Source organism: Cetorhinus maximus, chromosome 3, assembly GCF_964194155.1.
Source record: "Cetorhinus maximus chromosome 3, sCetMax3.hap1.1, whole genome shotgun sequence".
In the NCBI taxonomy this organism is placed as follows: Eukaryota; Metazoa; Chordata; class Chondrichthyes; order Lamniformes; family Cetorhinidae; genus Cetorhinus; species Cetorhinus maximus.
This window is the reverse complement of record NC_135881.1, coordinates 194,529,436-194,555,589: the sequence shown is the minus strand read 5'-3', so window position 1 is coordinate 194,555,589 and position 26,154 is coordinate 194,529,436. Positions and strand designations below refer to the sequence as shown.

General features: G+C 44.2%; 1 protein-coding gene across 1 annotated transcript in view; it reads left to right on the top strand.

The window, feature by feature from the left end:
* Nucleotides 1-25,936, top strand: part of LOC144679142 (sodium-dependent neutral amino acid transporter B(0)AT1-like) — a 48,518-nt gene extending 22,582 nt beyond the window's left edge. The window contains exons 2-12 of the mRNA XM_078539503.1: nucleotides 130-270; nucleotides 3,856-3,993; nucleotides 7,970-8,151; nucleotides 10,170-10,280; nucleotides 12,195-12,307; nucleotides 12,408-12,536; nucleotides 17,133-17,289; nucleotides 18,406-18,610; nucleotides 19,649-19,808; nucleotides 22,834-22,996; nucleotides 24,185-25,936. Of these exons, the coding sequence (XP_078395629.1) occupies nucleotides 130-270; nucleotides 3,856-3,993; nucleotides 7,970-8,151; nucleotides 10,170-10,280; nucleotides 12,195-12,307; nucleotides 12,408-12,536; nucleotides 17,133-17,289; nucleotides 18,406-18,610; nucleotides 19,649-19,808; nucleotides 22,834-22,996; nucleotides 24,185-24,400 (1,715 nt within the window). The 3' untranslated portion in view covers nucleotides 24,401-25,936. The remainder of the gene's footprint in view (nucleotides 1-129; nucleotides 271-3,855; nucleotides 3,994-7,969; nucleotides 8,152-10,169; nucleotides 10,281-12,194; nucleotides 12,308-12,407; nucleotides 12,537-17,132; nucleotides 17,290-18,405; nucleotides 18,611-19,648; nucleotides 19,809-22,833; nucleotides 22,997-24,184) is intronic.
* Nucleotides 25,937-26,154: the final 218 nt, after the last annotated feature.

Sequence of the window (26,154 nt, the reverse complement as noted above, 5' to 3'; positions counted from 1 at the left end):
CTGAAATGCAAAGGGTTCCAGTCCCCAGCATCAAGCATCCGCAATGAGCACAAAAAATATTAAAGAGGTGGGGAGGTGAACGGTTCCATTTTCCATTTTTGCCTCAATATATTTTTTCCTCTTTGTTAGGGGCATTCATGATCCCGTTTCTCATTCTACTGGTCCTCGAAGGTGTCCCACTGTTGCATCTTGAGTTTGCCATTGGACAGCGTCTACGGAAAGGCAGTGTGGGGGTCTGGAGTTCCATTCACCCATATTTGAAAGGAATGGGTAAGTTACCGGAGTTGAAATTGCAAATACCGTGTGTAGTGCGTGCAACTTCACTGGCGACACAAAGTTAGATGGGGAAGTAAGCTGTGAGCGAGGCCCAAAGAGGCTGCAAGGGGATATATCTAGGCTGAGTGATTGAGCAAGATATTGGCTGACGGAATACAATGTAGTAAAGTGTGAAATGGTCCACTTTGGCAGGAAAAATAGAAAAGCAAAGTTTTTTGGAAGGTGAGAGGCTGGGAAGCGTCAGCCTTTGGAGAGATTTCCGTGTCCTTGTACACAAATCACAGAATGTTCACATGAAGCTCTAGCAATTAATTAGGAAAGCAAATGGTAAGTTAGCTTTTATTTCAAAGCGATTGAAGTATAAGAGTGAAGAGGTCTTACTGCATTTATATAGGGTTTTGGTGAGACCATGCCTGGAGCACTGTATAGGGTTTTGATCTCTTTAACTAAGGAAGGATATATTTGCCTTGGAAGAAGTGCAATAAATGCTCATTAGACTGGTTACTGGGATGAGGGAATTTTCCTATGAGGAGATATTGAGTGGACTAGGCCTATATTCCCTAAAGTTTAGAGGAAGGAGAAGTGATCTAATTGAAACATTTAACATTCTTAAGGGGTTTGACAGGATAGATGCTGCAGGATGTTTCTCTTTACCAGGGACTCGAGAACTACAAGTCCCAGTTTCAGGATAAGAAGTTATCGAGCTAGGACTGAAGTGAGGAGCAATTTCTTCACTCAAAGGGTTGAGAATCTTTGGAATTCCCCACCCCAGAGAGCCGTGGACACTCAGCAGTTGAGTTTATTCATGACACAGATTGATAGGCCTTTGGGTTAAGGGATATGGGATAAAGCCGGAAAGTAGAGTTGAGGTCAAAGATCAACCATGATCTTATTGAATGGCAGAGCAGACTTGAAGGGCCAAATGGCCTATTCCTGTTCCTTTCTTATGTATATTTTGCGACAATCTGATTGTAAGGATCGAGTTTTTCAAATGCAGCTTTTCCCGGTCATTTTTCTATAGTTTTTTTGGCCATTTTCCCCATACATCCAGAAGCAATTTAGCAATCTGCCTAAGCACTAAATTGGCCTTTGGCACAAGTCTTAGTCCCATTTTTGGATTCAGAATTAGCAGGGAAATGTTTTGAAATCTGACGGAAAACAACAGAGGCGTGTATGCCTAGTCAAGCTGCAGTTTTTGAACCTGCATTTGTGTCTAATTCAGGCCCATAAAGGGCTACAAGTATATAAATTGGAGGGGGAGACAGAGCAGAAACCAACTTGCAATGGCGAAATGTCTCCAATGGTAAGTGCCCATAGCTTTTCTGATAGAGCGGTAAAGAGGTTATTGGCCCAGTTGATGGCAAACAGGATACTGAGGGGAGCAATCAATGTTGTTCAATGACGGCCTTCATTATTTGGTATCTGTCTCAGGCATACCCATGTGCTATACCTTCTCACACCTTTTTGAGGGATTGATTCCCTTGGGCAGGTTAGGGGGGCTAATAGGGAGAAACTGTGGGGATTGCTTGCAATGCCCAACGCCCTGTTTGCAAGTGACAGGACTGGGCTCAGGGCAGACAGTTAAGATGAATGGTGGTTTTGAGGGTGCAAAATCCTGGTGACCATTTGTTGGGGCAGATTTCAGGAATAAAACACATTGGCTTGAATTTCACACTCCCTCGCTGGTGAGTTTTTAGATGGGGGGGTGGAGGGGGTGGGTGGAGGAGGCATAAAATTGAAAGAACAGGATTCCCTCTGGGTTTCCACCCACCCCAAGTGATTTATGCTGGGGTGAGCAAGGCTTCGGACAGGCTGCCCACCCCTGCCCTAATTGAGGCCCTCAAGTGGCCAATTGTTGGTCACTCAAGGGCTGTTTCCCACCCAGCCTCAATTTTTAGGCCAGTGGGAGGATTTACCTGGCATGGGGGAAACCCAAAAATAATGGGCTTATATCTTGGGCGGGAAGGGTCAGGGGGTGGACACTGGGGGGGTGGGGTGCCGGGGCACCTCCATTAGAAACTCCCTTCTGACTTTGGACGCCCCACCCCTTCTTAAGGTCCGTCGGGCTGCTGGACCTCCTTCTTGCCCCCCTGTCTCTCCCCACGCACCCCAATCATCCACTTTGCAACTGCCCAAGCCTTCCCTTCCCTCCCTGCCCTGGGACCCCGTAAATATGCCTTGCCGTGTAATCCTGGGATTTAGGTGCGGGCATCTTCCTGAATCCCTCTTCTGTCCGCTGCAGCCCCTGTCGCCGCGGGGACTAGAGAGCTGCCGGGCCAATCAGATTGGCCCGGCAGCTCTCCCAGCTGAGGCTTCTTCCTGAGTGAGGGGCAAAAGTCCTGCCGGCAGCCAATGGACGCTCACTCGAGCGTGAAACAGCTGCAGGAAAGTCAGAGTCCGGGGGGGGAGTGGGGCGTGTATTCCCCACCATCCAAAATATCCAGGCAATTGGCCGGGATTTTCCACCTTGGTGGGACCCACTGCGGGGCATGCTGCGGGCCAGCCAAAGTCCATTGACTTTCGGCAGGACCGGACGATCCCGGCGGTGGGCGGGGCTGGAAAATCCCACCCGTTGTCACTCTTGAAGACGGGTTGCCTCTTCTGTCCACATAACAATTCACCCAAGCACATTGAAATGGTATTTTTGTTCAAATCAATCTTGCACTGAGGCTTTCCATGAAATTGAATTTGAGAATAAATGCTGCTTAACAAAAACATAGGCTCTAACCCGCAGTTGTTGCTTTAAGTTATAAAGAGGCGTGTCCACAGCCTGAACTACATAGTACTGCAAAGTAGGAAAATTTAAGCGCATTTAGTTTTTGCAATATTGTCAAAATATTGGTGTTTTATTATCATTTTTGACCACTGCACAGAATATTAACATACACTGTGGAATAATATAAACAGTGGATGCATTAACCTGAAATTCTTTTGACCTCTATTTTAGCAGAACTGGTAAAATAGCAGAGAGAGGAATTTCAGAGGAAATGCAAAAAATATATGCACAAGTGTAGCCCCCCAACAAAGTTCCACACACATATATATATATATATATATATATATATATGTATACACATAAAAATCTCGCCGTTAGCACATGGCTGTGTCCATCACGCTCAGCAACAAAATTGTGTCACCGTATGAAATACATGGTAGAGCAGCAGAGTATAAATGCTCATCAGTTGATAAAGAAAGGGAGCAACATCTAATATATGCATTAAGGTGCAATTTTGATCATGTAAAGCCAAGCTTGATTTGAGCTTTTCATTTTCTCAGTTAATTGGAATCATCAGAAAACATCCAATTTCTCAACCTGAAGGTAAATTTCCAAACACTCAACACAGCACAAACCAATATTTACAATCAAGCTAACTTCAAAGGCTAGCCTTATTCTACAAAGATGATTAAATCAATATTTAGAAATGTATCAGCACACAATTCATCATGGGCAATAATAATTTGTTGTACTATCCATTCTCACTTCTTTCAGGATAATTTCCTATTATGATGTGAATATATAATTGCTTTTTCTTCACTTTGATAGATTCATATCATTTATATTGACTCTCATTTCCTTAGGTATAGCATCGATGCTGGTTTCATTCCTGGTTGGTTTATATTACAACAGTATAATTGCCTTGGTTATGTGGTACACCTTCAACTCATTCCAAGATCCTCTACCCTGGAGCACTTGCCCAACAACAGATAATAATACAGGTACTGATTAGTATTGTATTTCACAAAATCTGTTACTGTTACGTGTTAGCCATCCAGTTCTACTGAAAGAGTTCTTATACCTGTCCTCATTATGTATGCTTGGCTGAGAGCCCAGGCTCAGAAAAGTATTTTCTCAGCAGGGGTTTCTGTTCTGGTAGCTGCAGAAAGCTGTTGACTTCACTTGATTGACATCTGTTAAATGGTTATAATAAATTATTCTCTCTGTGATCTCTATTGTCGATGTCTCAATGGGTAGATTATTGAGGCAGAATTGGGCGGACACGTGCCCGACCTGGCCAAGCATAAAATGACACGCGATGACGTTGGGCAAGCATCCTGACATCATTGCATAGTCCCGTGATGTTTTGTTCGGCGGATGCTCATCAGAGTCGGCAGGGCGCCCGCCGACAATTAAAAGGCCCATTAGGGCCATTAAAAAGGTAACTAATTTCAAATTTACGCCACCCGTCCAACCTAACGGTTGGTGAGCAGGCGAAAACGCCAAGCGGCCTTTGCACATTTTAGGAAACCTCATCCACAGGCGGAATGAGGTTTCCTAAAGCAAATAAAAATAGATTAAAATTTCACACTTGAATTAAAAACATGTCCCTGTTCATGTGACAGAGTCGCATGAGGGGACATGTTTTATGACATTTTTATTTCGTTCATTAATTTTTTTTTCAAGGAGTGTTTCATCTCCCTGAGGCAGCTCTGCGCCTTAGGGAGGTTGAAGCGCTCTTTCGGCGGGGGCGCGAAGTTTACCCTAGGCCCGCTCGCCCTCCTCCCCCTGCCCACACAGACAGGCTGAGCGCTGCTGCTTGTGTTCCACGCTGGGCGGGCCTTAATTGGCCCTGCCCCACCGAGCATCCCGGCCAAGGGTAAAATCCTGCCTGATGTTTATTTGCACATAATTAAGAGGTGTGAAGCATTTTAAGCCTCTGGTATTGATACCTTAATGGTATGTCTAAATGACACTTTAATGGGGCTGCGGGAACAGCAGTTTTTTATCAACAGAGGTTTGTGAATGGGTGATTTTTTTCTGAGCAGTTCCACACATGACATTGTCTATATATGATTCATTGACTCTGTACATGATATGCACTGGATGAATGGGCATGGAAGGGCCATGAGTTGGCATGGAAGGTAGGAGAAGCCATAGGGGTGGATGGGTGGGTGGAGCACATGGGTTGGCATGAGTTGACATGGAGGGGGCATGGGGGGGCATGGAAGAGCCATGGGGGCACGGGTAAGACCTTTTGAACGTACATCTCAAAAGGTTCCCAAATCCAGACTATGGTTCACGACTTCTCTGAGTCATCCAGAAACTGACCCAAATCCATGATAATTGCAGGAGGGCGAGGACATGGTTACCTTGGCAATGGATCTGGCCAGGTTGGGAGTGCATGGTACGGGCTTGTACCCACACCCCAGTCTGGCACCAGCGAAAATTGGTGGCACAGGAATGGGAGTGAGAATCCCAGAATCAGGTTCTGCCCATCATTTTTAAATGGCTCCACAGTCACTCTGACGACAGAAAAATCTGGGGCTGAGTTTCAACAGGCTTTTTTACCAGGGAGGCATCACAGCTGAGTCCGATCCTGGACACACCCAATGTTCACAAACACATACATCTAGCATGGGTTTGAATAACAATCAAAAATATGAATCCTGGCCAATATTCCTCACGGAGGGAGGGAGCTGAGACTAACAATATTGCCCTTATCGGTAATCCAGGTGAGATTTGTTCACCTAGCAGAGACCAGTGATAAAAAAGACAAGATTGGGTGATTACCTGATTGGGCCAGCACTGACACAGCGACCGAGTGATCTCATTCTGTACTGTAACCACTCTATGATTCCATTCTATGATCCTGAGTCTTTAAGATTATGAAAGGATTTGATGGGGTCGACATGGAGAAGATGTTCCCACTTTCACGGGTGACAAAAACTAGGGGTAGTAAATCTCAGATAATCACTAATAAATCCAAAAAAGTATTTAGGAGAAACCTCTTCATCCAGAATGTGGTTAGAATGTGGAACTTGCGAACACACCGAGTAGTTACAGCGATTAGCTGGGACGCATTTAAGACAAAGCTCGATAAACACATGAGGAGGAAAGGAATAGTACATGGTCTTGGGGAAAGATGAAGAAAGTTGGGAGAGTCTCACGTGGAGCATAACCAGCTTGAATCAGTTGGGCTGAAAGGCCTGTTTCTGTGCTGTAAATTCTATGAGAAACCACTGGTTGGCCTATATACTAGATAAGTGCACCCAGTCATTGGGATTTTTTTCACAAACAAAAACAAAAATAGCTGGAAAAACTCAGCAGGTCTGACATCATCTGTGGAGAGAAAGACAGAGTTAACATTTCGAGTCCATATGATTCTTCTTCAGAACTAAAGAGAAGTAAAAATGTGGTGAAATATATACTGTTCAAGGGGGGGTGGGACAGGTGGAGCTGGATAAAAGGTCAGTGATAGGTGGAGGCAAAGGAGAGATTGCCAATGATGTCATACACAAAAGGTCAAAGGGGTGTTGATGGTGGTGATACTGGCTAAAGGAGGTGCTAATGGTGACGCTAAGAGCAGAGAGCAGGATGGGCAAGTGACAGATGGCCCTACTGGGGTAGGGTGGGGGGAGGGCACGGTGTGAAAAAAAATATCGAAATAGGCTAAAAGATGGGAATAAAACAATGAATGGAAATACATTTAAAAAATAATAATAAAATAGGTGGAAAAAATATATATATATAAAAATTAAAATATAAACTTTTGAAAAAAGGGATCAAAAAGGGGTGGGGATGGAGGACAGAGTTCTTGTTCTGAAGTTGTTGAACTCAATATTCAGTCCGGAAGGCTGTAAAGTGCCTAGTCAGAAGATGAGATGCTGTTCCTCCAGTTTGCGTTGAGCTTTACTGGAACAATGCAGCAGGCCAAGGATGGACATGTGGGCATGAGAGCAGGGTGGTGTGTTAAAATGGCAAGCGACAGGGAGGTCTGGGTCATACTTGCGGACAGACCGAAGGTGTTCCGCAAAGCGGTCACCCAGTCTGCGTTTGGTCTCTCCAATGTAGAGGAGATCGCATTGGGAGCAGCGAATGCAGTAGACTAAATTGAGGGAAGTGCAAGTGAAGCGCTTCTTCACCCGAAAGGAGTGTTTGGGCCTTGAACAGTGAGGTGGGCGGAAGTAAACGGGCAGGTGTTGCGCCTTCTGCGATTGCATGGGAAGGTGCCTTGGGAGGGGATTGAGGTGTTGGGGGTGATAGAGGAGTGGACCAGGGTGTCCTTGAGGGAACGGTACCTATGGAATGCCGACAGGTGGGGTGAAGGGAAGGTGTGTTTAGGCAGCATCACCACCATCAACACCACTTCGACCTTTTGTTTATGACATCTTTTGCAATCTCTCCTTTGCCTCCACCTATCACTCCAGGTTCACCTGACCCACAGTATATATTTCACCACATTTTTACTTCTCTTTAGTTCTGAAGAAGGGTCATATGGACTCGAAACGTTAACTCTATCTTTCCCTCCACAGATGCTGTCAGGCCTGCTGAGTTTTCACAGCAATTTTTGTTTTTGTTTCAGATTTCCGGCGTCCACAGTATTTTGCTTTTATCTTACTGGGATTTTTGTTTTGGAAGTGGTAAAGATTCATCCCTGGACATTTGCTCACAGCCTGTTTGCCTTCAGGGCCTGAGTTCAAACCCAGCCCAGACTGATGCAATGAAGGTCTCCTCTGCCAGCTAGCTGCAATGAAACCCATTTGACAAGTTTCAATCAAGTTTCTCGATGGACATTAATCCACAACAGAATCTGCAATTTGATACCAATTAGCGCCAAAGTGGGCGTTTGATGGAGAGAGTCTGTGTGCTAACTGGTTGGAAAGATTAGAGTTTTATTGCGCGGGCTCCTTACTGCAGTTATTCTCATCCCATGAGTAATATCTTCCTCGACTATTTTTAATTATGTTTTGACAGCATTTGTTGATGAATGTGCCAGGAGCTCTCCAGTGGATTATTATTGGTACAGGGAAACCTTAAACATTTCACGCAATATCAATGATTCAGGTACTATCCAGTGGTGGCTGTTACTCTGTCTTATAACTGCTTGGGCTGTGCTGTATGTATGCACAATCAGAGGCATTGAAACAACTGGCAAGGTACTGTTCATTCATTCATTCATTCTATCTGTTTGTACAATTCTAAGATTTTCATTGTGCAGTGAAGGAGCTGACAGTGCAATCGGCCTTAACCTTTTTTCTCATGCTCAGAATTATCCTTGAGGAACGTTTAATGGGGCATCATTGCACCTGCAAAATGCTTAGTGTCATTTCATTTTAGCCACACGTAGTGAAACATCTTTGTTCTACATAGGATTGCATACGATTTACTGCATTGAACCAGCCCATGAGGCCCAACCAGCCCATGACAGTGTTTATGCTTCACTCGAGCTTCCTCCCATCTTTCCCCATCTAAATCTACCATCATAATCCTGTATTCCCTTCTCCCTCATATGCTTGTCTTCTTTCTCCTTAAGGCATCTATACTCTTCGCTCCAACCACTTGTGGTAGCAAGTTTCACATTCTCATCACTCTTTGGTGAGGAAGTTTCTTCTGCATTTGTATTGGATTTCTTGGTGACTATCTTATATTGATGTTATTCTCTCTGTATCCACTCTATCAAAACCTTCCATCATTTTAATGGACTCTAATAGGTCACCCCTCAGCCTGCTTTTTTCAAGAGAAAAGAGGCCCTACCTGTTAATCCTTTCCTGATGTGTATACCCACGCATTTCTGGTATCATCCTTGCAAACCTTCTCTACACCCTCTTCAGTGCCTCAACATCCTTTTCATAATATGGCGACCAGAACTACACGCAGTACCCGAAGTGTGATCTAACCAAGGTTCGATGCAAATTTAGCATAACTTCCCTGTTCTTCAATTCTATTATGATGCATCATTGAAAAATACAAATGCCATTGTATTTTCCTGCCTACAATAGCCATCAGAAGATTCTGCTTGGGTCATCCTCCCTCAGCAACATCAAGTATCTTGTTTTAAAAGGGAGAAATACAATTTTTTCCCTCCCCTTTACTCCTGAAGGTGTTAACTCCTTGCTGTGTCACAGTTCCACTAATGCTGGTCATTGTTGTTATCACATCCAAGTATTCGTGTGTGAATCTTAATGGTCTCATCATAACGTGAACGCAGAAGGTTCTTTTTATTCTTTCGTGGGCATCACTGACTGGGCCAGCATTTATTGCCCATCCCTAATTGCCCCTGAGAAGGTGGTGGGGAGCTGCCTTCATGAACCACTGCGGTCCATGTGGTGTAGCTGCGGCCACAGGGTAGTAGATACCACAGTTAAGCCCAGCCTTATCCTCATTGGCAGACAACTGTTAACTTTCACTGTTGCATGTTATTGTACCCAACACCATGTTAAAAGTGACGGCAGCTGGTTTGACTTATAATATTCAGGATAATCATGATAATTACCTGTGAAGAAAGAAATGCATTAAAATAACTTTATGATTGGATATCTAACAGGCTTCACTGATGGCATTTTGAGTCTATATAGTGAGCAGTTGATTCCACAGACCAGGAAAGCCATATTTGGGGGCAAGTGTGTAAAGGAGATGCGGTCAGTCTCAGTGTCACTGCAGCAGGGAGGGGAAATATCATCCACATTTTTAAATAGTCACTTTAATTGGTATCCGAACATCCGGAAATGACGGATGGGAAAAGACCATCTGATCCATCGAGTTGTGATAAGTGCTCACTGATGCACCATTATAAGACATCCCTGGCCAAGGATAGGCAGAAGAGGAAAAGCCTGTGGCCAATTAGCATTGATGAAAAGGAACTGAAAAATCTATCTCCAGGCCCTTGAGTCGATTGGAAACTTTTCACATTGTCATGTGAATGATGAATCCACTTGCATCGAATTCCCCTTTGCTGCTTTGATCGAAATGATAATCCACTTAAAATTAACACTAAAATAGTGCAGGCAATAATTGATATGAGCAACGGGTAACTTCAAACTCTCGTGTTTATATTCAGTAGTAGAAACATAACGTTAATGCAAGTAGCTAAAGTTTAAGTGGAATGTGTAAATTTGTGGACATCTTTGGCTGGACTGATAGAACAGATTTAATCTTTTTATTTCTTTCCCTTCAGGCTGTGTATGTTACCTCCACTCTCCCTTATGCTGTCCTTACTATCTTCTTGATCCGAGGGTTGACATTAAAAGGATCTGTTGATGGAATAATATTTCTCTTTACACCGGACGTAAGTATAGGTTTTTCGTTTCTTTTCCCGTTTCTGCAGCTTTTATCATGCTTTCCCTCATTGAAAGGAAACACCGGGTGTACTTTTAACCTGGAAGAATGGCGGGTTGGGGCTCAGGTAGGATGTTAAAATTTGTAAAAGCTGAAACCTGGCGCCAATCCGCCTCCAAGATGCCCACTTTTGGTTTTAATGGAGGCAGGGCCAGGCGGAGGTTGGCATGTGGAGCGCGCAACCTCAGGAGGTGGGTTGGCTATTTAAATATTATAATGAGGCTGGGTGCCTCATATTTCAACGTCCTTCCAGGTTTAACCCTGGCTTCGGGAAAGCTAAGTGTTTTTACAGCATTGCTTGTGGGCCAAAAGGAGCAGGAATGTGTTTTGTCAGCCTGCCAAACTTGCCTGCTTTTCTACTTGCCATTGGACCCCTATCTTCCCCCTCTCAAATCCTGCCCTCCCCCCACCTCTGCCTCCCCACCCCCCACCTCTGCCTCCCCCCCACCCCACCGTGATTGGATGCTCCCCCTTTCAGAATTTGAGATCAGACACCATATTCAATGCAAAGAATCCCCCCACAATCGAAACCCCTGGGAATCAGGATCGAGAGCGGACCTCCCCACATTAATTACCATGTCCAAGCCCCACAATCAGACCTGCCTTCCAACCCCAGCAATCAGATCCCCCCACCACCCCTGGACTGGAGCCCCCTCATCCACAAGATTGGTCTGTCCCGCCACTGGAATTGTCAGTCCCCTCCTAAGATTGGTGGATTGGGAGCCAATGGAAGTCAACTACAGGAATGATAGGTGAAGCGGCCATGATGTGAGTTAGGATATGGGCAACACAGGTATAATGGGCTGAATGGCCTAATCAATACTTTGTACAAATTTGTCATCATAGTCCTTTAGTCTTGGGCACTATGCCCCAATTTACAAATCCTAGAATACTGGAAGTCTTCTTTCATTTTGTTTTCATTCATTCTCGCATTTATTGCCCACACCTAGTTTCCCTGATTGCTTTGCTTGACCAGTTCAGGGGACAGTTCAAGAATAACGTCTGGGACCAGAGTTACATATAGGCTAGATCTGGTGAGGACAGCAGGTTTGCTTCCCTAAAGGACATTAGTGAGCTCGATGGTTGTTTTTACAACAATCGAATAGTTATATTTTTTACTGTTACATGCATTTCATTTCCAGGTTCATTCTTCACTGAATTCAAATTTTCAAACTGCCATGGTGGGATTTGAACTCTGTGTTATTATTAGTCCAGGAACATAACCATTGCACTACTGTACCATGCACTCACACTTACAAGGAATACCGTATATACTCGGGTAAAAGTCGAATTTTTTAGACCAATTTTTTAGGCAGAGTTAAGGGCTCGATTTTTACATAGGTAATGTTTTTGTGGGACTTACTTTCAATTAAAACACATCACCCGCCCAGCACGACATGGCTCTGGAAAGAATCAACAAGATAAAGGGGGAAACGACACCCACACTAGACATTTACTGTCGTTCCCCCTGCACTCCCCCGTCTCTCTCTCGCTCACCGCTTTTATTAAAAAGCTGCCCCCATCCCCTGGGGAGAGGAAATGGTGATATCGGCCAGACCTGTGGTTTCAACGCTGCTCGTTTGTTGTGGTGGGGGGGTGGTGGTTGCAGTGGTGGGGGGCGGGTGGTGAGGCTGAATGGCCTCCCCAGTTCGTATGTTCCTAAAGTCCCTCTCATTGCTTGCCAAACCTCTTTAGTGTCCTCAGAAAATTTTCAAAGTGCACTCCTAACATCCAAGAATGCTCTTCAAAAATGTGTTTTATAATAAATGGAGTTCTGCTAAATTCTACACCGCCATTTTGACTGTTACCTAGCCAAACGCCATTATTGTCGAAAGTAATATGTTTCTATTCCTATGATTTCCAGGTGAAAGAGTTGTCAAATCCAACCGCCTGGTTAGATGCTGGAGCACAAGTGTTTTACTCCTTTTCCTTGGCTTTTGGGGGTCTCATATCCTTCTCCAGTTATAACTCTGTTCAGTAAGTAGCGTCTGATCTGAACTCCCATGTGCTCTTCGAGTAGAAACAACCCAACCATTCATAAATAATCAAACACTGGCTGTTTCTCTCTACTCCACAGCAATAATTGTGAGCGAGACGCTGTGATAATCTCTGTCATCAATGGCTTCACATCGGTGTACGCAGCCACAGTAATATATTCCATTATTGGTTTCCGAGCAACAGAGCAATTTGATACATGTTTTGATAAGTAAGTAAGTTATCCGGGAATAATATTCAATATCAATGTTAATTGTTTGTACTTTGCCGCATCACATTGCTTGATTCAAGTTATTGGGAAATTCAAATAGTTTAGCTCAAGAGTCTTCAAGTCAGCAGACAGTGGGCTGAATTTTATAGCTGTGGTGGGGGTCCCGATGACAGGCCGGAAAGCCCCAGGCTGTTCCCTGCCTTAGCCGTTTGCAGGAAACCCAGGTGCATCTTTCAGAGGTCAGGCAACTAGTTGGTTCCCATTGGAGCTGCTGTGCATTAAAAGGGTGAGCGCCCACCCCCAGGAATCAGTCAGAGGGCCAGCAGCTCGGCAGTCACAGACGCTGGGAGCTGGGAGTCGAGGGTGGCAAAGAAGGACACCACTCCCTCCCAACCAGGTAAGTGCGGTCTGGGGGCACTGGGGCCAGTCAGGCAAGGAGTGCTGGCGACGGCAGGGGAGATGTCACCGGGGCGGTCAATACCGCCAGGGACCCCCCTCTGTGGGCCATAGAGTGCACGAAAAGGAGGGCCCTCTCCCACCAAGCCCACAGGGAGTCTGCCAGGGTTCCCCAGGCTGTCTCCCCATGTGATGAAGGGCCCGCCAGCAGCTGGTAAAATGCCACTGGAGATGGGAAGAGGTGCTTAATTGGCCACGTAAGTGGCTCAATTGGCCTCTGGCAGGAGGGCTGCCCTCCATCTTCCCCGCCATGGCATGGTAGTGGGTAAGAAGTGGGCACACTAACCCCCTCTCCTTCCCTCATCATATTACAGCCCCCACCCCCATAATCCCCTAGAGAGCTGGTGTAATCCAGCCCACTATGTAGGAAGAAACATAAAGATCATTTTGCACATTTAATTGATGATAAGTTTGGTCAATGCTACTCAATGTGTTTAGAATCTTCTTTTCCATCTTGTGTTCCATTTAATTCATTCTCGGGATGTGGGTATCACTGGTAAGACCAACATTTATTGCCTCATCTCAGTTGCCCTTGAGCAGGTTGATGATGGACTGCTTTCTTGAACTTCTGCAGTCCGTGTGGTGAAGGTACTCCCACAGCACTGTTCAGTAGAGTGTTCCCAGGTTTTGACCCAGCTATCATGAAGGAACAGCAGGTCCAAAAGTCAGAGCATTGTGTAACTTGGAGGGGAACCTGGAGGTGGTGTTCCCATGCACTTGCTCCCCTTTCCTTCTAGTTAGTGGAGGTTGAGGGCTGGGAGATGCTATCAAAAAATCCTCAGGGAAATCTTTCAGTGCATCCTCTACATTGGTCATATTCTAGCCACTGTGGTGGAGGGAGTGGATGTTTAAGGTGGTGGATGGGCTTCCGATCACTAGGCTGCTTTGTCTAGATGGTATCAAGGTTCTTGAGTGTTGTTGCAGTTGCACCCAACCTAGTGGAGAGTATCCTATCGCTCTCCTGACTGATACCTTGTAGCTCGTGGTGAGGCTTCAGAAAGTCAAGAGGTGAGCTACTCACTGCAGAATCCCCAGCCTCCAAACTGCTCTATTTATTTATGTAGCTTGTCCAATTGAGTTTCTGATCAATGGCGACCTCCAAGATGGTAATGCCCTTGAATCTGAAGGAGAAGTGATTAGCTGATATCTGGTTGGAGATAGCTATTGTGTGAATGTTACTTGCCATTTATTAGCCCAAGCCTGAATGTTGTTCAGTCTTGCTACATTCATGCCATGAACTACTTAATTATCTGAGGAGTTGTGAATGGGACTGAATATTTCCATCATCAGCGGACATTCCTATGTCTGACCTTGTGGTGAAGGGAAAGTCATTGATGAATCGGCTAGATACAGATGGTTCTAGGAATGTTGCCCTAAGGAACTCCTGCAGTGATATCCTGGGGCTGAGATGATTGGCTTCCAACAACTACAATCATCATCCTTTGTGCTAGGTATGACAAGCCAGTGGAGAATTTTCTCCTTGATTTCTGTTGACTCACTTGTACTAGGGCTCTTTGGTGCCACACTCAGACAAATGCTTCTTTGGCATCAAGGGCAGTCACACTCACATCACCTCGGATCTTTAGGAATTAGTGGGCAGTAGTATGTATTAGATGATATTTTATAATGGAAAATGTTCTAAGATAATCATAGTTGTGGTAGACTCCTCGTTGATCGAGTACGTTCAAGCTGTAAGTGATTTCAAAGATCACACTCTTTCCAGCTAAATCTACTCTAAGGAATTCGGGTTATCATGAGGAATGGTGTTTGTTGCTGTCCCCCACTCTCTTGGCTGATTGTGCACAATCCCAGGGGCAAGGAGGATCCAAGAAGTCTGGGTAGCTTGGCAGTTGCAGTGGAAGACCAGTGTGTGTCCCTGCCTTCGCCCTTTGCCAAAGTCCACTGAGGGTTGCTCATTTTTTTAAAACTCATTTACAGGATGTGGGCATCGCCGGTTAGGCCAGCATTTATTGCCCATCCCTAGTTGCCCTTGAGAAGGTGGTGGTGAGCTGCCTTCTTGAACTGCTGCAATCCATGTGGTATAGGTACACCCACAGTGCTGTTAGGAAGGGAGTTCCAGGATTTTGACCCAGCAACAGTGAAGGAACAGCGATATATTTCCAAGTGAGGATGGTGGGTGACTTGGAGGGGAAATTCCAGGTGGTGGTGTTCCCAAGTATCTCCTGCCCTTGTCCTTCTAGATGGTAGCATTCGTGGGTTTGGAAGGCGCTGTGTAGGGAGCCTTGGTGAGCTTCTGCAGTGCATCTTGTAGATGGTACACACTGCTGCCAAAGTGCATCAGTGGTGGAGGGAGTGAATGTTTGTGGATGGAGTGTCAATCAAGCGGGCTGCTTTGTCGTAGATAATGTCGAGCTTCTTGAGTGTTGTTGGAGCTGAACTCATCCAGGCAAGCGGAGAATATTCCATCACACTCCTGACTTGTGCCATATAGATGGTGGACAGGCTTTGGGGAGTCAGAAGGTGAGTTATTCGCCACAGGATTCCTAGCCTCTGACCTGCTCTTGTAGCCACAGTATTGATATGGCTAGTCCAGCTCAGTTTCTGGTCAATTGTAACCCCAAGGATGTTGATTGTGGGGGGATTCAGTGATGGTAATGTCATTGAATGTCAAGGGGCGATGGATAGATTCTCTTTTGTTGGGGATGGTCATTGCCTGACACTTGTGTGGCGTGAATGTTACTTGCCACTTGCCAGCCCAAGCTTGGATATTGTCCAGGTCTTGCTGCATTTGGACATGGGCTGCTTCTGTATCTGAGGAGTCACAAATGGTGCATCTCCACTTCTGACCTTATGATGGAAAGGAGGTCATTGATGACGCAGCTGAAGATGGTTGGGCCGAGGACACTCCCCTGAGGAACACCTGCAGCAATGCCCTGTATCTGAGATGATTGACCTCCAACAACAACAACCATCTTCCTTTGTGCTAGATATGACTCCAACTAGTGGTGAGTTTTCCCCCTGATTCCCATTGACTCCAGTTTTGCTAGGGCTCCTTGATGCCACATTCTGTCAAATGCTTCCTTGATGTCAAGGGCAGTCACTCTTACCCCACCTGGGGAGTGCAGCCCTTTTGTCCATGTTTGAACCAAGGCTGTAATGAGGTCAGGAGCTGAGTGATCCTGGCAGAACCCAAACTGAGTATCAGTGAGCAGGTTATTGCTAAGCAAGTGCCACTTGATAGCACTGCTGATGATATCTTCCATCATTTTACTGATGATCGAGAGTAGACTGGTGGGTGGTAATTGGCCATGTTGGATTTGTCGTGCTTTTTTTTGTACCGGTCATACCTGGGAAATTTTCCACATCGCCGTGTAGATGCCAGTGTTGTCGCTGTACCAGAACAAATAGGGGTGCAGCAAATTCTGGAGCACAAGTCTTTGGCACTATTGCCGGAATGTTGTCAGGGCCCATAGCCTTTGCAGTATCCAGTGCCTTCAGCTGTATCTGAAATCATGTGGAGTGAATCGAATTGGGTGAGACCTGGCATCTGTGATGCTGGGGACCTCGGGAGGAGGCCGAATTGGATCATCCACTCAGCATTTCTGGTTGAAGATTGTTGCAAATACTTAAGCCTTAATTTTTTGCATGTCATATGTCATGTCTTATGCCCTGACGTCACTATGGGTCAAGCCCAGGAGGTAGGCCCCAAGAATTAGCCCAGCTAGAATGGGGATTAAACCCATGCTGTTAGCGCTATTCTGCACCACACTCTTAGCCAGCTGAGCTAATTGCCCCTTAGTGGATGATATTCAATAGTGGATACTATTCTGTTGGGGTAGGCATTCTATAGAGGGTGAAGATGTAGAGAGGACAGTATTCTATAATGGATAGTGTTCTCTAGTGGGTGATATACGATAATGGTCGTTGTTCCATAGTGGATGGTATTCTATTGGGGAAGGTATTCTATAGGGGATAGTATTCTATAGTGGATGATAATCTATAGTGCATGGTATTGTATAGTGGATGGTATTCTATAGATGGTGTTCTATAGTGAACGATATGATATACAGAGGGAGCAAAAAGACGGGTGAGGCAATTTGAAAATGCTGTCTGTGACAAAAGTATCAAGTAACGTTGATTAAAGTCTGATTCATTTATGTGTTTTTTGTTTCCTTACAGCAATATCTTGAGCTTGATGAATGCTTTTGATCTGCCAGAAACCAATTTGACCAGAGAGAACTATGATGAAATCCTTCACCAGTTAAACAGCACCTTCCCTCAGGTTGTATCTAAGCTGGATTTGAAGGTCTGTAACCTGCATTCTCTGCTCAGTCAGGTCAGTACCTTTAGCTCAGACTGTGTTTGTTCAAACTGCCCTGGCAGTGATTCCTTGAAATGCTGTCTGATTCTTCTAACCTGTTTTAAGCTGCTTTTTGGAAGGCAGATGAAAAAGGTCAAAACTAATGATCATGTACTTTCTATCATTCAATATTGCCGTTTTTTTCCATCAATTCATTCTCATTAAGTAATATCCCAATATAAATGCTGAAGTACTCAAATACGCCTGTTTTATGTAACATTACTTTGGGCTCCTTGGTCTTTTCAACATTGTACCTTAAAAACCAAGAATGCAAAGACTTATTTATTTCAACCCTCTCCTCTTCCTAAATGCAAACTATGAAAAGAAATGTGATGTGATATGTATACAGGTCCATGGCCACGTATATGTATAAGTATACATGGAATATTGGCCATGACCCCCCAACCCCCGACTAATGATGCAAGCATTTTTATCCTAAAAGGTTCAGCTCCTGGAAGGACATTCTAAGAGCAATGTGATCTGCTCAATAGTATCACTAAACCCTCATCTTTTAGTCAATTTCTAAACGAGGCAAATGTAGTTCCCATTGGTATTGGTAGTTTCGCTGTACTCCTTTAGTGTTTCTCAATTGAGCTCCATTATTGCTGAGAAAAGAGACATATCAAAGCTTTTCATCTTGCACTCATCAGGGCACTTGCAAGAATACCAATGTAAGAGGAAAACAACAATTTAAACCGTATGTGAAGCCAATCAATCAGCACTCTCTTCACAGTATAAATTGCTGTTTTCCCCTTATATTGGTATTTTTGCGCGTGTCCTGATGAGTGCAAGATGAAAAGCTTCGACATATCTCTTTTCTCAGAAATACTCAAATTCTGCGCTACCAAACGGCTATTTGAGCTCCATTAACTCTGCAATCTCCTACAGAAACTGATGGTGGCCGATGTGCATTCTCAAGATGTATATTAGCACTCTCCACAATGGAGATTCGGCTATTCACGCTGCTAGTCGATGCATGACCAGGGGCATTGTGGCTTAGTCTGACTCTCTATCTAACTGACTGGTGTGCAATCGACTACCAAGCACCTGTCCCTGGACTTTTTCAGCTAACTCTAATCTCCTTTAATACAGGGTGTCGAAGGCACAGGATTGGCGTTCATTGTCTTCACTGAAGCTATCACAAAAATGCCTGTCTCTCCATTATGGTCCATCTTGTTCTTCATCATGTTATTCTGCCTTGGTCTTTCTTCAATGTTTGGAAATTTAGAAGGCGTGCTGGTACCTCTAGAAGATATGAAACTCTTCCCAAAGAAGTGGCCCAAGGAACTTGTTACCGGTAAACATAAGCCCTCCATTTACTTATCTATTATTAGAGCTGTTAGGACCATTAAACAGCCACTATTATCTCTTCTTGAGTCATATTGATCAAGCAATCTTACTATTTAACTAATTCTTGAAAAGCAAAAATTCTGTTCCTACCTCATAGAAATCAAAACAATGTTCGCTGTATTAAACGCGTTCCTTATTGTGTCCAACCATTGATGCCTAAGGCCAGGAATTTGCTTGGAGCTGCTCCTGCTCCAATGCCTTAAGTGCTGGAAAACTGGTACAAGCCTCGTTTAGGTGGCTAACCACCACACATCTGGCAAAATTAGGACGCACCCTGACGAAATTCATGGCTTGAGTTTGCATGCAGGCATAAAGATAGAAGAGACTTTGTTCCCTTTGCTGCTATTTGACCACTTGAGCAGATATGATCTCACTTACCCTGCATTTCCCTGCTATGCCCTGACTGCCAGCTGTTCAGATCCCCCTGATACTTGGCCTTGCCAGTCTTATTTTATACTGGATGGAAATACAGCAAAGAGGATGAGGTTTAAGTGCATATTAAAGGAATCACCTTGCAAAAGAACCCCATTTTGCAGTGTCAGGGCAGTTGCAAAAGGCAATTTTTTTTTTTGTTTAGAAAGAACAGGCATTATTTCTTCACCCAAAGCACCTCAAAACTTGTGTGGAAGTGAGTGATTGAAATTCCTTCTACAAGGGAGAATAGGCAGCACAAGATTAAACACTGACCCATCAACCTGGGATCTGGCATCTGACTGCTATCTCTCTACCTGCTGGTTGTAAGGGTCCCATGTGAAATCAAGTTGTTTCTATCAAGTTCCTCGTGTGCTTGAAGCCACATAACAAATTTCTCCCTAAATGGCAATCTCACTCAGGCAGACAATAAGCCATAAGTCAGCGTTTTCACTTTCCCGCATGCATTTGTTCCTGTTACCACACCATTTTTAGGGGTGGGACAGCAAGGAGATGAATGTCACTCTCATTGTGTTCACTCGAACAAAACAAGTTCTGTTGTTCTCTCTTCCAGGCCTGGTTTGTCTGGTTTGCTTTTTAATAGCTTTCATATTTATCTTAAAATCTGGAAACTACTGGCTGGCCCTCTTTGACGCCTATGCTGGCTCCATCCCTCTGCTGATCATCGCTTTCTGTGAGATGGTGTCTGTTGTATACATTTACGGCATCGACAGGTAACAAAATGATACTTTCAGCATTGAGTTTTGTTCATAATTCTACGTTAAAGAAGAATATGGCGCAGATAGTTTTCTTTTGCGGAACAGTATTGCTTTCCTTTACCCTTTCCCCATCTACTGCTTCAGAAAGAACTGACTATCATTCACCTTGTTTCTTTTATTTATGCATTATGTATTATTCAGTGATTCATACATAATTCACTCTTACCAAATGATGAAGGTCAGTGAACTCTTTTCCAGATTTAACAAGAGCCTTCAAATGATGTTCATTTTGACGATACATTTAACGTTGCCAACTCTTGTCGGGTTTATTCTAGGAGCCCTCACCACATAACTTCGTACGTTCAATAGCCCCACGCAGCCTTTTCTTCCTTTTTCCAATATTTCTAGAGCAAATATACACAAGTATTCAAAGAATATGTAAAAAGATCTTTTTTTTATTTTAAATACCCCAGTGATTTTTCTCCCAGGTTCCTCAATGGAGGTTCATTTTCAATTCCTGGAGACTTCAGGGCAACCCTGGAGAGTTGGCAAGCCTTAATACACTTTGGTACTATTGGGGTGTATGATTGGGGAAGCTGAGGGCCACTCATGAAAGCAAAGCAATAAATTCCATCCCTGTATACCACTGTCTATCTTGCTGGAGTTTGAGGATCAGATACCATATTGCATTTTAAAAATATTTGGCGACTTTTGGAAATGTTTATGCCCAAACTGTTTTATGCTATCACAAAGTGATTAGCATTTGGGAAAGGAATTTAATATTGGTCAGATTTACTCAGGGACTGAGAATTTCACTGCGGTTGGGAGTCGTGGGAGTAATTGTCCGAGTCTGTAACTGTGGGGAGGAGCTTTGTCCAACGCCATTGCAAATTGGAAACACACTGCCCACAATTTCCCATCCGTTAAAATCCATCAAGTTTCCCCAGTCCTTGCACAGTAAGTTATCTCACTGTGTAAGGTACTTAGCAACAAAATGCACCACACACATACATTGAGGCTAATTTTAACTCCTACTTCATGGGAACGGTGCATGGGAAGGGTTAAAATTGGGCAGATGTTGTCACCAGCTTGATGTCGCACCATAATCGGCCTGCACCATTTTATCTTCACCAGCTTTCCAGGTGTCCAAGGCTCCCGCTGTACTGTCCTTTGGTTAAAACCACATTTCATCCACTCATGTCGATACACTTGTCCTTCACATTTGTTCTTCAATATTTACTTCCAGCCAATAAACCAACAATGAGCTCCCTTTCTCCTGCCTTTCGCAAAGGTCTTGACTCTAAGATGGAATGTGGAGGAGGGGCTGTTGCTTAAGGGCTAATCCCAAATCTGTCCCAATTACTTCTTTTTCCACTCGCACATCTTTATCTCTGAAGCTGCCGCTCCTCCCCCAAGGATTTATAGCCTCCATCCTGTCCTCCTGCTTCTCTTCTACAGGCTGCCTCTGGACAACATCATCCAAAGACATGACGTTGGGTTTCACAAGTACGCTGACAACAGCCAGTTCTACCTCACTAGCAGCTGCTCCACTGCCATTTTGTTGCTGCTTGCACGCCGTACTGAATTTACTCCAAATTTCTCCAATTAAACACTGGGAAGACCAAAACCATTGCCTTCAGTTCCCAACACAAATTCTATTCCCTTGCCACCTCCAACCCCTCCCTAGCTACTCGCTTGGGTTGAACCAGTCTGTTTGACACCCTATTTGGGCTACCGGCACCACATTCTCTCCATCACCAAGACCGCCTCTGAAACATCTCTGGTTTCCACCATACCCGATCTGTGCTGAAACCCTTCAGACTCCACTATTCCAATGCCCTCCTGACTGGCCTCCCGTCTTGCAAACTCCACAAACTTGAGTTCATCCAAGCCCTGGTGCCTTATCCTAACCCAAAACCAAGTTACGGTCATTCACCCCAACCCCCCCCAAGCTCGCTGACTTACATTGGCTCCCAGTCCACCACCGCCTCAAATTTAAAATCTCATCCTTGTTTTTAAATGGTCTTATTCCTCCCTATATTTTAACTATTGTCAACCCTACAACTCTTCTGAGGACTCTGCAATCATCCAGCTCTGACCTCATGCACCCAACTCCTTTTTTTGCCCCCTCATGGGTGGCCGTGCCTTCCACCAAATAGGCCTTAATCTCTGGTGTTTTCTCTATAAGCCTCTCCTTCTCTCCATTTTTCCCACCTCCTTTTAAGACTGTCCTTAAAGACTGCCCCAATGACTAAGCTTTTAGTCACCCTTCTCAATATAGCCTTCTTTAGCTTCGTGTTCATTTCTGTCTCTTTTCTCCAGTGAATCAGGGTTGTCACTTCTTACAATATGAAATGTGCTATGTAAATGTACTACTTTATCAAAATTGCTTAATTCAAACCACTGAATAATTTGATTTATTGAGCAAAATAACTTTGGATTAACAGGAGTAAGCTGCATTTTAAAATATATGAAATATATAGCATTGAGCCTGATGCGAACTGTTTTAGCTAATCTGGATTTCTTACTTGGCATACAGCTATCATGCCGGAATTTAAAAATATTAATTTTTCTTTTAGAACAGGGTAATACATTTGTATCTAGCACATTGACCTACGACATAACCAACCTAAAGGTTAAAGGGCAATCAGACATGCATAATGGACACTTGGGCCAGGTGTCAGAGGTCTGGTGCCCCTGTGAAAAAGTACACTCCATTATTCCCTGGAGATCACAGAAGAAAAGGGACCAAAATTGGGAGTGAGTGGGGAAGGCATCCAGAGTGTAATTATGCCTTTAAAATTACTCCCACTAATAAACTGCATGGTCTATGTAATAGTACATTTGAAACCCCATATTACCGAATGCTTTGCCTGGAAGTCATTCTGTGATAAAACAAGAAATTTCCACCTTACTTATAAGGAAGAGAACGGTGGATATGAAGTTCACTAGTTATGTATCTCTTGCTAGATACTGATAAAGAGCCTCTTTATAATCTATATATCCACGTGTGTGAATTATTGTATCTACTCCTTCACAGATTCAACAACGACATCCAATGGATGATTGGTCACAAGCCGAATATTTTCTGGCAAGCCACCTGGAGAGTCATTAGCCCCCTTATAATGCTGGTCATATTCGTGTTTTACTTTGTAATTAAAGTTAGAGAGGAGCTGACATACATCGTTTGGGATAAAACATATGTAAGTATTCTTTTATATTAATCAAGGCTGATTTTTCATACTAGCAAGTTGAATTTTTAATCAAAAGCATGTTTATAACAGAACTTGCTCCTGCCCACAATATGCTGCCCCATTGTCAGTAATTGATACCTAGGATAAGCTAGCTCCATGCACTTGTCTTCATTCATAAAGGCCACTAAATGTTATAAGGCCTATACCTGAGGTTGATTTTGATCATATCAACTTTATTGAAACTGTCATTAACTCAGGTTGGCTTGAAAATGCCTTAAGTGGATTAAATAGCAAAACACAGTACATTATCAAACCAATGTCTATCAGAGAGTGAATGTAGAGTGACTGTTCCATTGGGAAAATACCGGGTGACTCTAACCTGTGTTGTAACCAGTTGTAAAGAGGGAGGGCGCGGGTAAGCAGTACATGAGCGCAAAGTGGGCAGCCCGCTCGGAGAATTCAGCATTCACATTCTTTGCTATCGCTTCTGAACATTGCAGATTACTTTCAAACCATAATAATATTTGCTAATGGGCAGGTTTTTTCAGATTGTGGGGGTTTCCTGTCCTGCCACCCAAAGAGTCAGTGGGGACATATCCCTGCTCAGACTGGCTGCCTCGCAGCCATTTAGCACTCTCTCATTCGGAAGGAAGCCCTGCCTCACCCACAGAGGGCAGTCTTTCGAGGGGTGGTGGGGGGTGGGTGGGGGGGGTGGAGGGAGGTGGGGCACTCGATGTGGAAATGAGGCTATTGAGGGAGGCATCACCCCCTCCCTGCCCGAGGCCCCGGGAAGGTGACTTGCCAGGCCTCCCCGCCAGCCTCAAAATTGAGGCCGAGTGGGAAACGGCCCCTTAAGTGGTCATTGATTGAGCACTCAAGGACCTCATTTCAGGCAAAGGTGGGTGAGCCAACCCAGGCCTCGCCCGTCCCACCATAAAATTGTGGACAGGTCAGGATTGGGCAGGAGGGTTACAGGAAAGCCATCCGTGGAATTTTACAGCCCCCCCACACCAAACCCCCGCTCCTGCCCCCACTCCCCAATCCACTGCAAACCCGCTGGCGGGAGGCATAAAATTCTGTTCAATGTGACCGGTCAGTCCTTAGAATGGGCTGAAAGGTCGATTGGAAAATGCTGTTAGCACTCAAATTGTATGTTTGGTCTTCATAGCTAATGGATGTTTCTGCAACTCTCAACAGGAAAACTTCCCTAACCTTGCTGTGATGCCCTATCCTGGTTGGGTGACTGCGGTCATTGTCGTTTTGGCTGGAGTACCGAGTTTAGCCATACCTTGTACAGCCTTGTACTTGTTCATCAGAAACAAGTGCCGGAGGAAGGATGATGAGCGGGGCCTTGTCCATGCAGCATCAAGCACCTCTGTGAATGGAGGAGTAAACAATGAGTACTTGACTTAACTTGACTCCGCAGAGCAACAATGGCAATCTGCACTCCCCCCGCCCCACCCCACCCCACCCCACCCACTGCTTTCAGCAAACACTGAACTCAAACGAAAAGAGTACATCACTGGAATATGGAAAATATCTAAATTTCTTCATATTTTGATGCAATATTTTTATAGGTAATGATGCAGTAGTGACCACCTGGCACATCATTGCTTGGAGAAATGTCTATTTGTTTATGTATATCCTTACGGAGAAATGGGCCATAAACAGAAGTTAGACGCTCTGAATTGTTATGTTGTACCATTAAGTAAAAGGGATATCAATGTTGCCAGTTAATGTGCTGCAGGCTTTTCCTTCATGCTTTTAGCGCCTTGGGATGTTTCACTCCCTTAAAGGTGCTAAATAAGTACAGGTTGTTGTTGTTGTTCAAGTAGTTACCTCGTACCAACATCTATGTTCATTTCGGGTCCAACCAACAAACCTCAGGTAATGTATAATTCTGTACAATCACTGTTGTTAAAATGTATTGACACTTGAAAGGTTCCCATAGCGGTCAAACCTGTCCTACAATGACAAATAAGAGGGAAACAGAGGCAGTTATTAATTCCTGTAAAAGAAGTTGCTCTCAAGACTCAACTGCTCTTTGGAGCAATGTTCTTGAACAGTTGTGAAAAAGCGATGCTCCCCCTGCCCCTCATACTACCATTGTCATATGGAGAAGGACATATCGATAATCAGCTCAATCCCACCAGTGTGAAATTGGACAGTTGTCTAATACACATTAGTAGTAGATCAGTAGATGCAATTTTATGTCATTTGGTTACATCGAGACAAAAATGAGCATTATTATTAATGCCTTAGATTGAATACCACAATCAACAGCAACACAGCACGAGCATCTTACTCCTGAAGCTAGTGTGCCGTCTCTCCCACACCAATGGTATGCAGATGCTTTGCCATTGTGCACTTAACCTATTCCTTTCTATTTAGTAGAGGACACATAGTGATACACGTGGCTTTTTGCAGATGTATGCCATGACCTTTCCTAGAGGGTAAATGAAAAGGCAACTTTAAATTCAAAGGTTTTAAGGCCACCTAAACTATTTGATGCAGTATCTCTTCCCTACCCAAAGCACAAGAGCCTCTTCAATCCACTTCTCAACCGAGCTGGAAGAAATGCCTCTTTCCCTTTCTGATTTGCAAAATCGTAGGTTAACATGTCAAAAGTCCAAAGTACCACGGGGGCCCCCGAGGATGATATTGTGTACTGTGCTGCTTATTATTGCCCGTTTGTCAAGAAATGATGTGGGTTGTGAACTTGCTGTGATCATGCGCTGGGAGTGACTATGGGAGGTGAAGGGAAAGTCAAGAGTGCTTGCAGGTCCCTGTACAGGCCATATTGAAGGAAATAAAAGTTTTTAAGTCATTTTCCTGCACGATGGCTTGCTCAGACTCAATTTTCATATTTATTTCTTTCACACCTCAGAAATGTTTAGAAGGAGTTTAATGCCTGTTGATGCAAAATAAAATCTGTTCATTTGGAGACCCAATGTGTTTGCAAGAAAATTTGCATTGATCTCGTTTAGTCCAGAAATTGAATGTAATCCTCCAAAACTAATCATTGATCACAGTTCCCTGATGTTCACAAATGATGGAATGATATTGTTTTGGAATGGTTTTATAAAAGGAACATTATAATCTAATAGGGTTGCCAACTGTGATTAGATATATTCATCACATGACTTGAACCCACGCTTCAGTCATTA